The 17,099-nt window shown below is 39.3% G+C and overlaps 1 protein-coding gene across 7 annotated transcripts in view; it reads left to right on the top strand.

Moving 5' to 3' along the window:
• adgrb1a (adhesion G protein-coupled receptor B1a) overlaps positions 1–17,099 on the top strand; it is a 157,843-nt gene that overhangs the window by 106,021 nt on the left and 34,723 nt on the right. For all 7 annotated transcript variants that reach the window (XM_013916101.1, XM_013916100.1, XM_013916097.1 and 4 more), the window contains 6 exons: positions 2,518–2,644; positions 13,494–13,597; positions 14,339–14,441; positions 14,653–14,803; positions 15,137–15,206; positions 15,457–15,523. In XM_013916101.1, coding sequence (XP_013771555.1) covers positions 2,518–2,644; positions 13,494–13,597; positions 14,339–14,441; positions 14,653–14,803; positions 15,137–15,206; positions 15,457–15,523 — 622 coding nt within the window. The remainder of the gene's footprint in view (positions 1–2,517; positions 2,645–13,493; positions 13,598–14,338; positions 14,442–14,652; positions 14,804–15,136; positions 15,207–15,456; positions 15,524–17,099) is intronic.

Genomic DNA, 17,099 nt, shown 5'->3' with positions numbered 1-17,099 from the left:
GCTAAAACACAAAACACTGGGTCGCACGACCCAGGACCATGACAATTGAGTGAAATTAGTATTTAATCCTCAAGGAAAACATGACTTAGTTGGTAGGTTTTCAGGAGGGATTTTGGCCTTTCTTTACAGAAATGCTACATGGAATGTTAAGAGGTAAAAAAAAAAGAAAAATAACTTAAACAATCAATAATTATTGATATTGGTCTCAATTTATTTTCTGCCAATTGACAGCTGTAGTTTGGTGCTTGGTTTCCGTTCATCATTCTTAACATTCAGCTGCTTTTTCATCAGTTTGACTGTGTCTAAATTTCTGTGTGCACTGAAGCAGGGTAACATAAGGCTGGGCTTTGTCAGGAGCCTGGTCAAATGGAGTTTTGCTATCTAATTACCAGAGATGTCAAATTATGAAACCGTGAAGCTAGAGTGTGTCAGACTGCTTTGATTTGACCAGCAAAACATCAGCCTTTTGACACTACTAGCATGTTCAAAATGAAAAATAAGTGGGTTGAGCTTGTGTGCCCTATTCTTCCCTTTGACATCATACAGAACCAAGAGTATAACTGTTAGAAACAGTGTTTGCAGTAGAAGAAGCTTTAGATGTCAACAAATCCATAATCTCATACAGTCTTAAAAAGATGGAATTAACTGGTCAACTCAGCAACACTAAAAGGCCCAGACACGAGAAAACTAAAGTGGATGATCACAGAATTCTTTCCAAGTTAAAATAACCCCTCCCACAACATTTAACCAAGTCAAGTCCACTCTCGAAGAGGTAAGTGTGTCATCAAAGTATTTAGTTAAGACACTTTCATCCTTTCAGGAATGTAAATACAGAGGTGTATATTAGACTTCACCTGAAAACATCTAAAAGAGCTCTGAAGAGCAGATCTCTTATATATTAAACCAAGATTTATTTGTAACAGAATGATAGGAGGAGAAAAATAGGGAGAGGAACAGCTCATGATCTGAAGCATACCATTATATTCTGTCAAACAAGGTGCAGGTAACATTATGCCATGGCCATTTTATGGTTGCTGTTGGATAAAAGTCCCTAACTTTTACTGCTAATGTGACTCAGGCTTGGTGCTTCAAATTGCGAATAGAAGTTGGAACCAAACCATACTGCTGAGCAACCCAAGAACCATTACAGGATTAAAAAGGATGGCAGAGCAACCCACAAACAAGCTGCTAAAAAAATAACTGATATATTTTAAGTTCACATTTAGAATAAATTTATTCCCAACACTTACACCAATGCCACTCTTTGCATATTTTTGCAGTATGATAGAATAACATATACATTTCTGTTTTTATGCTAGTGTAAAAAGAATTACTCTTGGTGTGCCCACCTGTACTCTATATCAGCTATTCCACATTAAAATACTTCGTCGCTACTACTTTACTGGCCCTTTTCCACAGCAGGCATTCTGAACAGCCATGGCAGGAAATAAGCAGGTGTAACTGATATACATGTAATGGTCAGTTTTCTTTCTTTCTTTTTCTTTCTGCTTTGATCCGCTGTCAACTGTGAAGAGCTGTGACTCATTAATGTTACTGGGTTATGTTATGTTACAAAATATGCAGTGGTATTGATCACTGGGTCAGATTTCCATGATAGTGGCACTGCTTTCTGCTCATGCTTTGGTGTACTTTTTAATAACAGGCTTTCAAATTGTATTATCGTTAAACAATAGGGCCAGAAAAAAGAAAAAAAAAACATTAACGCAGCAGGCATTCACTGTAGACAGGAATGAGCCGCAATATAACTTAATACAAACGTATTTCACGTTAGGTAATAAAATAATTCCAGTTGTTTCCAAACTTGCCACTGATCCACCGTCATAGGGCACTGATCGCTGTATTAATTAACAGCGATCTTGATCAACACGCCATGTTTCCATGTTTGCAGCGCTGCTTTCCCAGCATGCACCAGTTTCCCATCAGAAATTGCATAATTTGTTGCCTCTTTTTTATATGAGGCATGCATGGGAATTTTAACATTATGATAAAAAAAATTACATTAAATAAAGAACTCTACTGTATATACATTGTGCATAGTACATATAGCACAATATTGTAATGGCTAATATTTAGCTCACTTGAAACAACACGTCACTATTAATATTATTATTATTATTATTTTTAATAATAATAATGATAATAATAATGACAACGATGATAATAATGATAATGATCCCGAGTGGTTCAGATGTGAGTGTTGGCAGTGTGTTTCTGTAATGTGTCCGGGCTGAGAGCTGCAGCACGCCGCCTTGTAGCGCCTCATCGTCGCCTCCAGTCCGCTGTGTGCGCGTGCCTGCTGCAGCGGCAGAGATGTAAAGTGGATTAAAGAGCCGGGATAACGCGGTGGGATTTGAACCGCCGTTTTTTTCTTTTTTCTTTGCTTTCTTTAATTTGCCGGGGCTCTCTTATATTCACCGCATCGCTTTTCTCTTTGTGCTTGTGTGTGTGTGTCTGTGTGTGTACGTGTGTGCGCGCGCGCGTGTTTCTCTCGTGCAGCTCCTCTCTGCTGGGATCCTGGTCTGCCAGGGGCTGCAAAACCGTGCTTGTCGACTCATTCAGAACCAAATGCTCTTGTGACAGACTGTCCACCTTCGCCATTTTAGCACGGCTAAATCCCGAAATGGTAAGTCCGACAACCTCCCATGACTTCCATAAAGGTATCGGAGACGGGATGTGTTTTTGTGGGGTTCTTTGAGAATGCATCAGCTGTTTCTTTTTTTTCTCTCTCTCTCTCTCTAAAGGGCGTCATTGTCATTACATATCAACAGATCCTCCCTCTTTCCCCCTCCTTCCTTTTCTATGTCTCGACATGCCAAAGCCATGCTGCAAAAGGTTATTAAAGGCTTGCCAAAAAAAGGATTTTATTTAGGGGGTGTCTTTACTTATGTGGCTGTTTATCTCTTCCAAGAGGAGGAGCAGCACCGTGCTAACCTGTGGTCTCTGCTCTCAGATATTCACACACATGACACCATGAGTAGGATTTCAAATCATGTTAGAGCTGATGATCATAACTGCATGCCCCTCAAATTCCACACCCCTCCTTAACTTTCTTATTTTAGGTAAACGCCAACAATTGGTGTTCACATTAGCATATTTTCCCATAATAGCCTGTCAGTTGTGTCTCCATGGTTATCACAGGCCCAGTGGAGAAGGTGCTACATGGCAATTCCATAATCTGTACTACAACAACAAGCAGCAGGACACATTTTACCCAGACTTGGAGGTAAAGCAGGACACAGAACACAATGCCCTTCCATTGTGGCTGCAGCTGGGCTCAGCAGTCAGCTATGTGTCTGTAGAAATCCCAGCCGAATCCCAGTGACTCAAACGTGGCCCAGTTTCTGTGGGCACAGGGCTGTGTCTTTGTGGCAATTTTTCATTTAGACCGATTAGTTATTATTAGACTGGAAATTGCCTCAGAAGCAGTTTGTTCACTAGTTGCCCTGGTAACAACATGGGCACAGAGGCTTTCTTAAAGATACAGGAGGCAGCAGGCTGCCCGTCATGCTGCCTGAACAACTTAGAGAAAGAGGCTAAGCCAAGGGGAAGAGCTGAAAAAAAAAACAGACTGGCTATAGCGCAGCCACCACGTATAAGTTAATTCAGGTTTTGATTGAACTGGGAAGAGCTGGGATGAAAGGTGCTGATGGAGTGTGGTTGTGGTTAGTTTAGCATAGCTTATTGATATTTAAAATTGTAATAGTAAACAAAAGTCATGTTGGTAGGTACCTTGGTTTGGGACTTGGTTCATGTGTGAAAGAGATTTTGAAAAAGTAGTAGTGCCCACTGGGCATGATTGGGCATGGATACTTGCTAACTAACTAACAGACTAATAATTAAGCACTGCTTGAGACGTGTAGTTCAAAGGCGAGAATAAGCAGGAGAGTCCTAGTGACTTTACATCTTACTGGTATCTTATCTTACTGGTACTTATATGGATGAGTAATTAAAACCTTTCTTTTATAGAGCTGTTATGAAAAGGGAAACCATTTCTTTTACAAGGACTGACCCTTGATGCCAGGACTTTTGATGCAAGGGTCATGTATCCAATGGAAGAAGTCCAGTTTTTGGTACTTAGACATTGATTGCATTTTTCTGATGCATCACAGCCAGTCCAGTAATGATAGAGATGCACGGTGTTGTTGACCAGGTAGAATTTTCACACTGGAACATCCATAACATCCATTAAATCGCAAGTTTTTGATAATGTCTTTTAAATCAGTTGAATCCTTTGTGCTCAGTAGAAATGTTTGACACTGCTATATTTTAATATAATATAATGAAATTGCTTTTCTTATTTTGTAGGTTTAATGATTCATGTTATATTGTAACTTGATCAGTACAGGGATCAAAAATGAGGACAATCTATTCGCTCCTCTCAACCTCCAGATGAGCCATTCAGTTATCTGGACAGGACCTTGGCTGAGGGAGGAGAGGAGGAAAAAGCAGGAGGTCACACCTTGATAAGTTACAAGCTGACACACTGGGCACAGTGCGAGTATGGAGCAAACCGTCTTGCTTAGGAAGAAACAGTAGAACAACAAAAAGGCCTTAACAGTCGATTGTTTTTTTGATATCCAAGTGTGTCTGTGGAGACATGTAAAAAATCGCTGTATAATATGTATTATCTGAATCAAACACATTGTAAAAATGAGCTTCCATTTTATTAATTTAGTCCTGGAAAAAGGACAAATAGTTTAAAAATCAGTTAATAATTTAAAACATTTAGTTAATCAACATGCCAAATATTCACTGTCCAACTTGTCAAATTTGAGAATTTGCTACTTTGTCATTAGAAATGTGCTATCTCTGAGTCTTAGACTTTCAGAATATATATAAAAATGTGAGAAAATTTGTTAAATTTGTGAGATAGTTATGTCTTTTTAACTTTTTATAGATAAAATAATCTCTATGTGTTTGTGTACGTAAAAATAGCACACCCTGTTTAAATGTTTTCAACGGTGTATAGGAGAGGTAATTGAAACCCTATGAAATTCATCTTTTATGCATAAATATTCAGCTGGAGATTTTTATGATTAATCTGGTAATATTTTTTCAAATAATTAACTGTTAGTTACTAAACAATTACAGCTATAATTAGAAATTGGGCCAAGAGCTCTCCTTTTAGCCCATAGACAGTTCTTTACCCCAAAATATTTCTTTTCAAATCAGCGAGGCAAAGACAGTTAATCATTTTGTTGTTTTATTTTTTCCCTTAGTGGCATCAGCAGGCAGAAATTATAGGGGTGAAGAATAGTAATGACACTGAGGATCTGAGGTCATTTCTTTAGTCCTTCATTTATACCTTGAATTATGATGGTTGTGGACTGGTAGTCATTCTTGTTCTAGTTCTTTGCTTGTTTGCTTGAATGGCACATGGGTAGTTGGTGCATTAAAAACTAAAAGCCTGTAAAATCCTGAGAATTTTGTGGACACGTAAATTTGAAAGCTGACGGCCATCTGCAGAGAGCCTTGCACTCATTATCGATCTTAACTCCATTTCACATATGACATGGCTCTAGTAGTGAGGCAAGTTTCTTAACTCAAGCCATTAAACTACAATGCTACCACACGTACTGTAGATATTAGCTTTCTGTCTCTGGATTTATAGGTCATCTTTTAACACTTTTCTCCATATAATATTGTCTGTTATAACACAGGTATAATTATTATGTGATGTAAAACTTACAAAACTTACATTTCTGGATATCAGTGCTGCAACGACATCGTGCAGCGACAACCACGAGACAAGCTCGGAAACGTTGGGGAGCTTTTGATGACAATCTAGCATCTGAAAATGGAGCTACTTCAACATCCAATCAAGCATAGTTATTTTCAAAATAGGAACAGTTCCTAAAGGTGGAAACAACAAACATCTCTGACAATTCAGTCAAATGCAAGAATGAAATAAACACAGCTGATGATGTGTGACCCAAAACTAAACAAATATCTCAGCTAAGCATCACTGAAGTACTCACTTGTTGCCTTGCGTATGACAGGAAGTGCAAACAGTGGATGGAAATCACTGATGCATGACGGTAAAGGAGGGCTATAAGCAGCTAGTTAAAACACTCCACCCTATGATAATATTCCACACTCTCCTGAAAAGTTACCAGATAAAGATAATTTACTTTTCATATATAATTTACTTTAAGTGTTAAGCAGTCATGTAGCGTTATAGTTACTAATAAGTTGTAATATTTAATAATCAATATGTAATAAATTCACAGGAAACTACTACAACTACTTTTGTGTTTACATTTGGTATAAAGCTATTATTGCTCTATAATTCTGCTGCTGCTTCTTCTGGCACCTTAAAGCAATAGATTCAGACTTTCAATTAAGCAGTCTGTGATCAATGACAGGAACTCTTCAGAAAAGAAGGATGGAAAATGCCCTTCATTTTGTTTGCACTGCTAAATGTTGCTCCCTTTAATAAGCTGATAAAATGCTGGCAAAACACACGTTTTTGGGGCTTTTTTTCTATATTATTAGAAATAGTGTTGCAAATTTCTTTGAAATATTGTAATATAATGTAAAGGCTGTATTGTCCACCCCTGTTTCTCCTTCTATCATATGTCAATCATTAGTATCCTTCACTAGCACAAATCCTATTGCAGAATGGATGAGAATGGAAAACCAGTATAGAACTGGTTCCCAGTAGTTCAATACTCTGGAATTGTTAGATTCCGGTTATCAGTTCCACTTGCACTTGCGCTGCAGTCTGCTGATTTCAGTTTGTGTGCCAGAGGGGGAAATAATGGCATAGTCTACAGCAGCGGTCTCCAACCTTTTTTGCGCCACGGACCGGTTTATGCCCAACAATATTTTCATGGACCGGCCTTTAAGGTGTCGCGGATAAATACAACAAAATAAAACTAGTACCGGTACAGAAAAAAAGAAGATTTATTCATAACACACGCGAAAAAACCCAGAAAAACCGAGTTAACAATAAAAACGATAACAAAATAACGCTGAAAACCAATAAAAACCCTGAAAACGATACATTTCACACCTGAGCCTCAACTCTTGCGGCCCGGTACCAAACGACTCACGGACCGTTACCGGTCCAAGGCCCGGGGGCTGGGGACCGCTGGTCTACAGTAGGGGTGCAACGATTCACAAAATTCACGGTTCGGTTCAGTTCGATACTTTGGTGTCACGGTTCAATATTTTTTCGATACAAAAACATGTTCATGCCTTTTTAATTTGTCATTTATTAAAATTATAAATATATATTTTAACTCAAAAGTACAGTTTTTAAATTTAATGTTGCTGAAACAACAAAATCGTCGATGACTAATTTTATAGTCGATGCGTTGTTTGAAGCTTTGTAAGATCCCAAAAGACCCAGGAATAAGTAGTAGGATTTAAGAGTGTAATAACGGACTGAAACAGAAGATGTTTGACTCAGTCAACGCTCCAGATGAGTTAATTGATAATCGCGTTAGTTGCGCATTAACGCTGACAGCATAAAAAAAAAAAAATAGAGTCTAGGGCTGCCACGATTAGTCATCCCTGTCAGTGCACCCCAGGGTGGCTGTGGCTACAATGTAGCTTGCCATCACCAGTGTGTGAATGTGTGTGTGAATGGGTGGATGACTGGATATGTAAAGCGCTTTGGGGTCCTTAGGGACTAGTAAAGCGCTATATAAATACAGGCCATTTACTATTTTTACCATTTATCCCAAAAGAGTAAGAATAAGTAGTAGAGTGTAAGAGTGTAATAACAGACTGAAACAGAAGATGGCAGCACTGCATGTACAAGTATGCCAGCTGCCGTTAAACCCCGAAAAAGAAGAAGCAGTGTCCGGTATCGTAGCTGTGTCCAAATTCAGGAACCGCATCCTCCTGTGCCCGCATTTGTAGGCTGATTACGTTACAGCGACATGACAAAGACTGTCCAAATTCAAAAACTCCGACAAATGCGGCCGACAAATGCGCCCTTCATTTCCCCAAATTGGAAGGATGGGTCGGGTGTATACTTCGTGGCCCAACCTATCCCAGAATTCATAGCGCGGCCCTGCTCAGTTTCCAACAATGGCGGCAGCTAATTAGTTTTAATATTACTCTTATTATTCTTTCTGGGTCACAAAATAAATGTTTAAGATATTTTCAGGCAATAATGTAGCTGTGTAAATTTCAAATATCTGCTCAGTTTATCAAGACACCACATATTTTCAAAAGCGCTCCGACGTTTTCCGAGACGTCTGTTACCCACTAGCTCGATAGCTAGCTGGGATTCAAGGCTCACTAGAGCCGGTGAGAACACCGGACTCCCGGCAAATCGTTTTCAAACCCACCACCGTCTTTCGCTACTCAGGTTAAACATGATATATATAAGTCACTTAGATAACTTAAAAATGTTATTGTTTGGCTTTTTTCAGTATTTTATTTGTTCCTGAGTAAATTGTTTGGCTGAGATTAAAGTTATAGTTTTTACACAGCAGAATAAATGTCAAGCAGACAACTGATTATCAGAAGTGTGAGATGCTCGAGAATATACTCCGGTGTCCTGTTATATTTTAGATAGCAAGGAGCAGACGGCTGAGTTTATTAAACTCTGCCGAAACAATCTGCAAATTTCATTAAAATTTTATAAACTAATATCTTGTCTTTGTTTTTAGTTAGCACATACCTCAAACACTTAAATCTGCAAGCTAATGATAGTTATATAGTCCAATGGACGCATGATCTGATTAGTTGACTAATCGCAAAAATAATCGGTGACTAGTCGACTATCAAAATAATTGTTTGTGGCAGCCCTAATAGAGTCGCCAATTTGGGATTTCTTTGGCTTTAAACCAGATGAAAGAGGTAAACCTAAGGATGTAACCAAAGCGGTGTGTCACTTGTGCAGACGTATAGTGCAAGCAAAGTACTCAAACACGGCTAACTTGCATGAGCATGTATGTGTCCACCATCCGGCTGAGTATGCTAGGCTATCACCAGCTTCTGCAGCTCCATCAACAAGCATTTGGGCGCACTCTGAGGAGGGTGCATTTCACTCGCAGATGAAAGAGGGTGCAGTTAATTTTTTCCTGTTGACTGCTTCTATTAGCTCCATCATTAATAGCAAACTTATTCATGGGCAAATAAATAATTAAATTGCCCTTGTAAAAACTATCGGCGATAGGCTATCGTGCTGGCTATTGTTGATAGTCGATATATTCGTCCAATCGCCCAACCCTAGTGCATAGTGTTTCCCCTGGGTTGCTGCTGGTGTTTTTTTTTTTAAGCCTTGTTCCACGCTTCCAGTTGTACTACAGGATGGTCTGAACTGCTATACTGTTTCCTGAGAGAGGATAAAGCCTTATGTTCGTATTATGTTTGTCACAATACAAAGAACATGTTGTGGTTGTGTTGGTAGTAGATGACTTACACTCTGTTCGCGATTTGATCATTTGTACTGCTCTTAGTATTATGGACCATGTTGGTCATTATTGGCTTTGTCTATGTTCATTAATCGGCAAATATAAAGTAGATCACTTAAAGAGCTTTCTTCTCCTGTTGGTACTTTTCCCCTGTTGCCGTCTAATGCTAATTTGGCCTTTAGCTTTGCTCTGTTCACATGTGTGACATAATGAATTAAGCTAATAATTACCAGTAAACTAATATTGGCATATCCTCAACGTGCTGCAGCCTCCCTGCAGCCTGCCACCACCTGTGCAGATGACAGGCTGTTTGAATTCTGTTGTTTCCAGAAAGCATTGTGTCTCCTAAGGAAAGCTAAATTCCCGCTTGTGCTTTTTCCAGAAATTTCAGCTTTTCTCATTTCTCATGCTTTTCTTTTTTCTCCTTTCCCCTATGTTCTATTATTTTGCGAGACAGCCACGGCCGCCATTCGAATTATTCCTGATGCAACACATAGCAGCTTTTAAATGGCCCAGCCTCTGTCTGCAGCTAGCCTTCTACAGCCTCAGCATGACAAATACCCCAACCTCCTTTTTTTCCTCTGTCCCCCCCCCTTGCTCCTCCCATACTTTCATCTCTTTCTTCTCTACCCCTCAGTCATTTCATCCCACCATTTTTCATTCTCTGATGTCGCATCACATTGTAGTTCTGCCTCTCTCCCTCTGCTTACTACATCATTTATTCTCTAGCTGCCACCTCTGGTGTGCGTTTTGCTCAGTCCAGCTTCACTGCAGACTTTTAGAAGGAAAAACAGGGAACAAATGCACTGCAGTCAAAGGCAAAGCCCTCTGAACCCAGTGTGCTACCATTGGTAGACCCGTGTGCAGTGTAGGGAGAGAGGATGAATGAATGTGCCTGTGCTGGTATCAACTGGATGCTATAAGCCTGGCCTCTAGTCGCAGTGACAAGCCTCACGTCAATTAGCCCATTGTAGGAGTAACAAATAGGTAGATAGTATGAGGGCTGTAGGCTGTTAGAGAGGCAGCATCTGTTGATGTTTTACTGTATCTATCAAGTGGAACTACAGTTATGGGAGTCATAGCTGTACTCTGATTTGCACATCAAGATGTCTTGTGGTCATATGAAAACCTAAAAATAAATAAATGGAAAGCAAATGATCTGATGATCGGTGAAAGAGAAACCTTCTGTGTTTTCATTTTTTGACTAAGCCACTTTTTTGTGATTGGTTTTCTAGCCAAGTATGTGCAGGTTTATTATCTATTTCCAGCATGAAGATAAAGTAGCATGTGTGCAGTGCAGTGAAAAAGCATTTATCTGATTTGTTAGCTTTTTGCATACTTGTCAGTGGTGTGTTTAAAGTCTGCTCACGTGGAATTATGTGGTCTGGCCATTTTCTTGTGGACAGGAATGCTCTCATCTGGACTCTGTGTGAGCTTTGGTACGAGGCAAGTTCTGTCATTAGCTGAGGAAGAACTAAAAAGTTTGTCTGTCTCAGCAGACGCCTTTCTGTTTCACTGCACTTGTAATCTTTTTTTCTCCCACTTTGCTTTTAGAGAAGGAACTCACTGCAGTGCAGATTAATCAGAGGATTTAATTAACTTGGCCCCGGCACACACATCAAACCTGGAGACAAGACAGGCTATAAACTCAGCCAATTATCTTCTGCTAGAGGGGTGGGGGTAAATGTGATGGGGTCGGAAACCCCTCGCGTCCCGGTCCCCTCAGGTCCAGCCATCCTCCATCTGTGAGCAACTGCAAAGCCTTTTTTCACTGCTGCTACTGCACCCTCATCTCACCTTAATCTTCTTCACCCGAACACAGCACAGCATTAGCGATGAGCTGTTCCAGCTACTGATCCAGCCACATTAGGTTTGGATGATTACTCCAGCAAATAACTTTGTATCTGTTATTAAAACGCATTCCCTTGCATATTCACTGAAGAGACCGCCTACCATGACGAAATGGGTGTACAATTGTTTCACTTCATTTCTGTTGAATCAAATTTGGAATTTTAGTGCAATCATAATAACGTCGGTGGGTATTGACTCTTTGCTGTAAATGTCTCTTCTTCCTAGAGCTTTTGGTTTATAAATATATATTTATATATATATAAATATAATTTATAAATATTTATAAATATAAGTGCATTTCAGTGGGAAATGTCATTAAAATGCCTTTTGTTTTTAACTGAACTTCTTGGCTTGAATGATGGTAATCCATCTGGCCCATCAAGACTCGCTCTCATTTCATCAGTCCATAAAACCTTAGAAAAACCAGTCTGTGTGTGTCTTGTTCAGTGGTGGTCGTCTTTCAGCCTTTCTTACCTTGGCCATGTCTCTGAGTATTGCACACCTTGTGCTTTTGGGCACTCCAGTGATGTTGCAGCTCTGAAATATGGCCAAACTGGTGGCAAGTGGCATCTTGGCAGCTGCACGGTTGACTTTTCTCAGTTCATGGGCAGTTATTTTGCGCCTTGGTTTTTCCACATGCTTTTTGCGACCCTGTTGATTATTTTGAATGAAACGCTTGATTGTTCGATGATCACGCTTCAGAAGCTTTGCAATTTTGAGACTGCTGCATCCCTCTGCAAGATATCTCACTATTTTTGACTTTTCTGAGCCTGTCAAGTCCTTCTTTTGACCCATTTTGCCAAAGGAAAGGACGTTGCCTAATAATTATGCACACCTGATATAGTCATTAGACCACACCCCTTCTCATTACAGTGATGCACATCACCTAATATGCTTAATTGGTTGTAGGCTTTCGAGCCTATACAGCTTGGAGTAAGACAACATGCATGAAGAGGATGATGTGGACAAAATACTCATTTGCCTAATAATTCTGCACTCCCTGTACAGCTGCTGCAGATGGTACATGGTTACATGGTTGCTATGGTGACCAAGACAGTGGCAGACAAGGTTTGGGGAATGAAAAAAGCGAAGGTGTCACGTCTTCATTTTCCTTTATTTTAATTTGTCTGTTCAATATGGAAATTGACTTTGTATGCATACATTGTCCGTGTGTGTGTGGGTGGTGTGTGTGCATTTCTGCTGATTGGAAGTATTGTGGTTTCTTCCTAAATCACCTTGAAGTCACCTTACTGTCAAACTGAAAGCAGAAAAGAAGCAGGAGCATTCTTTCAGAATCTCTACGTGTGTGTGTGTGAGAAAGAGAGAGCGAGAGAGAGAGAGAGAGTGACATCCTGCTAACCTTTACACCTCTAGTAACTACCTACTCTACACCTCTACTAATCTTATCCTGTGCAGCCATTAAACCAGGCTCAAAGTAAGGCGGTGCGATATGACCAAAATCTCATCCTGATAACAATATATATCACAAAATAGAGCATTTTCGGAGTCTGTTGTGGGGACCTGTTTGCGGCAAAGTTTGCATAGTAAAGTTTTCTTCTCCATGTCAGACTTTTCATAACCAAACCAGATCCATGCTACAGAGGTAGCCCCTCGTTTAGGAATAAGGTCCTCAATTTGTTTTGACTGGTCTTTCTGTTTCAAGCTGCCTGGTTCTACCTCACCTTCACTGGTCATGCTTGTATTCTCTGAAATGATGAAAAAATATTTCCATAAACAGTGGATTTTGTGACACCACCAAACAAATGATAGCAAATAATATTAAACGGTAGATGTTTTATTTTCGTCATCCATCGTCATATCGCACAGTCCTAGTTTAATGTTTTTTTGTGTGCTGGTGCTTTATTAGCTAGAGTTACACATGATAAAAACTAAATCCATCCATATTACATATAAATTTAATATAGATAGTGGCTCTTTAATGTATTGGCTTACACATTTACCTAACAACAGGAAAATGGACTCCGCTGAATTTGAACCATGGATGACCCAGTTAGGAGGTGAAAACTCAACAAATCAAGCCAACATGGATTTTTCTTTTCTGCTGTCAGCTCTTGTCAAATTCTGTGCACACAACAGATCTGCAAGACCCCACTGACGAGTCCCTCTGACTTTGTTTGCAGCAATGGGCTTTTTCATTATTCACTTTTCACTTTATCAGATAAAGTGGAATAGATCTTGATTGTATTTCACATTTTTCTTTTTTGTCCTCCTTCCTTTTATTTGCAGAACATGGATAAGACACAACTCCCGTCTGTGACACTGATTGTAGGCTGTGGAGTGTCTTCACTGACATTGCTGCTACTCATCATCATCTATGTGTCTGTCTGGAGGTGAGATATTACAGCTTGCATTAAAAATATTAGCACAGGGCTGTGATTAATGTGAGGAGGAAGTGTTAACAACAGACTAGCAGCTCATCAGGTGGGAGGATATGAACCATCTGACTTAAATCTATCAAGGACAAAAGGACAGTGCTACTAAAAGCATGCTTTCTGCTGGTTTTAAGATTTTCAAAGATTGTGTTTCATTTTATTAAAAAGCCTACAAAATTATTAAAAGCTCTTAAATAAGCAGTAGAGCCAAAATCTAATGTAACAGTGTAGATCGAGAATGTAAAATCTTCTACTTTCCAAAGCTGTACCTACAGTATCTTTTCCATTAGTAACTACTTGGATCGCCACAGTTTTCAGAGTTTTCCATTAGGTCATAGCACCTGATACCAGGTATTTTTTAGTACCTGCTCGCCCAGGGTTCAAAGCAATCCGAGCATGTCCTAAAATGTGATGTCGTCAGACTGCATGCCACCAATTGGCAGGTTAGTAGCATCACTCGATGAGTCGTGAGAACTAGGGGTGGCTTTTTCCTGATTCAAATTGATTTTAGTTTGAATAATGCAATATCCATTCATTAAATCCTGATTTGGTTTTTAAATATAAATGTATTATGTCAGAAACGCCAGAATCTCAGCGCAAAGCTCACAAAACTATTTCAACAACCACCAAAAAGCCAAAAATTTTCCGTAGGTCTGACTGCTAGTTTCACTCATAGGTGTCTCTTTCATCCTCCTGCAGGTACATCCGGTCTGAGCGTTCAGTCATCCTTATTAACTTCTGCCTCTCCATTATCTCGTCCAATGCTCTTATTCTCATTGGACAGACGCAGACACGGAATAAGGTAAGCCAAACTCTTCCCTAGTGAATGGTAGTAGCCAATGGTGCCAATTAAAGGTAGTGTAATGACAAGACAGGTTTTAAATGACATTCTACTGTATGCAGTCATATGAGTGAGAGTCACTCATATGACTGCAGTCATGTTCTTTGCCAGAGTATGTATTAATGAATAAAGTGTCTTCATACTTGTTTCCTGTCTTCACCTGTTGTTTCAGATCTTATGCACCCTGATTGCTGCGTTGCTTCATTTCTTCTTCTTGTCTTCGTTCTGCTGGGTTCTGACAGAGGCATGGCAGTCCTACATGGCAGTGACAGGCCGCCTCAGGAATCGCATCATACGCAAGCGTTTCCTGTGTCTCGGCTGGGGTGGGCTTTCTCTCTCTCCAATTTTATTTACTTTCTTTCTTCTTGCGCTTATTCACCTTGTTCATCCTGTTTTTCTTCCTTATTTGCTTCCTGCTTTTTTCTTCTCTTCTTTTTTATCCCCTTTCCCTTTTTCCCTCATTGTTCACATCAGTTCCTCCTATATCTTTTTTTTCTTATTTTTCCAGGTTACTGTCCTTTTCTTGCCTAGTTTGTGCTTTCCTTCCTGCTGTTTTACCTTTCATTACCTGTTTATTCTTTTCTTCACTTCCTTTTATGTGTCTTGTCATCTACCTCATAATCTCTATGTTAAAGTCCATTTTTATTTCCTCCCAGGTCTCCCTGCTCTAGTAGTGGCGATCTCAGTGGGATTCACCAAGGCAAAGGGTTATGGAACATCAAGCTAGTAAGCAAGTTGTCCTATAGAGCTGTCATTGTATGCTACCTCTTCTTTAACTATTAATGGCAGAGTATTACACATGGCTGAAGGTTTGTTTGCTGTGTGTAATTGACCTCTCTCTTTTTTCCTGTCTCATCGATCATTCACTTCTTTTTCACCTCATTCAAACCCTTCATGTTCCTGCACTTTCTCTTCAAATCTCTCCCACATTAATTCCCTCTCTCAACCTCCATGTTTTCCTGCTTCTTTCTTGTAGCTGCTGGCTGTCTCTGGAAGGAGGTCTTCTCTATGCATTTGTGGGACCTGCTGCAGCCGTAGTCTTGGTATTTTTTCTACCCTTTTTAGTCTATGTTTATATTCAGTGCATTAGTTTAACCTGTAGCTATAACTCCCATCATGTGCCAATTTCATGTGTGTATCTGCTTAATGATTTATTAAACCTAGTAGTCATTATAGTAGTTGCTATACATTTTAATCATTCTAACAGTCTTGGTACTGGTGCTGTAAACAGATGATAAAAGTGCAGGATTAAAAGAAACTCAGAATTAAAATTGAAATATTGACCCAGGACAATAATATTATAATATTATTATTGTGTTTAAGCATTACTGTACATCACCATTTAGACCTTTGGACAATGACTAGTGCTGGAATCTCAGTGTAACATAAAATAAAACATTGAAAACATTGCACAATTGGATATTCCCTTTCCCTGATCTTTCATTTTTTCTGTCTCCTCTTATCATGCTTACTTCCTCCTCCTTTTCCTGCTCTTCCCTAATATTATTTACCTTTTTTCCTTCCCTCCTTTTTTTCTTCCATTTCCCTGTCAATGTGCTTTGTTTTCATCTTTTTCTGGCCCACGTCTTTATTTTCTCCTTAGTCTTTCTTTCCTCCTGTGTCATCCATGGCACTTTCCTGCCCTTAATCCATCCTCTATAGTTCTTGTCTTCTTTGTTGTCTTTTGCTACCTTCCATTCTTATCTTACTTCCTTCTTTACTCCCTTGACATTTGTCATATTTCCATGAAGTTTTTATCCCTTTTTTCTTTTCATCCCTTTTTCATCTTCTTGTTTTCCACCTTTAACCCTCCTGGATTTTTTTTCTTGTATTGATTTGTCTCTTTTCTATCTCTTCTTTTTTCTAGGCTGTTTATTTGCCATAATAATCTCTGATGTTTATTAATTTTCCTATTAATTTTATTCTGCTTCATTGTCTATGCCTCATTTGCTTCTTGCCTTTCCTGCTTTCTATATTTTTACGTCATGTTATTTATGCTTCCTGCTGTCTTTTCTTTCTTTCTTTCCTACTTCATCATTTACCTCCTGTTACTCTCATAATTTTTCTTTGTCCATATTCACAGTATGTTCTTCTGCACCTTTTCCTTTTATCATTCCCTTTACTTCATTCATGGTTTTCTAAATACTGCCACCTAACTTAATAGTTTTTTTTCTAGTTTACAGCACATACACATTTATCATTAGAACAATAATAATAATAATAATAATAATAATAATAATAATAATAATAATAATAATAATAATTTACAGGTAATTCCAGTAAAATCTGGGTGAGACTGAAATCCTTGCCCATTCTTCTTTGCAAAACAGCTCCAGCTCAGTCAGATTAGATGGACAGCGTTTGTAAACCATCCCATTGTTGCCCTGGCTTTATGTTTAGGGTCGTTGTCCTGCTGGAAGCTGAACCTCCGCCCCAGTCTCAAGTCTTTCGCAGACTCCAAGAGGTTTTCTTCCAAGATTGCCCTGTATTTGGCTCCATCCATCTTCCCATCAACTCTGACCAGCTTCCCTGTCCCTGCTGAAGAGAAGCCCCCCCAGAGCATGATGCTGCCACCACCATATCTGACAGTGGGGATGGTGTGTTCAGAGTGATGTGCAG

The sequence above is a fragment of the Pundamilia nyererei genome, unplaced genomic scaffold (assembly GCF_000239375.1).
Source record: "Pundamilia nyererei isolate P.nyererei 1_Seehausen unplaced genomic scaffold, PunNye1.0 scaffold00462, whole genome shotgun sequence".
In the NCBI taxonomy this organism is placed as follows: domain Eukaryota; kingdom Metazoa; phylum Chordata; class Actinopteri; order Cichliformes; family Cichlidae; genus Pundamilia; species Pundamilia nyererei.
The sequence above is the reverse complement of the archived record's forward strand: the minus strand, read 5'-3'. Positions and strand labels throughout refer to the sequence as shown.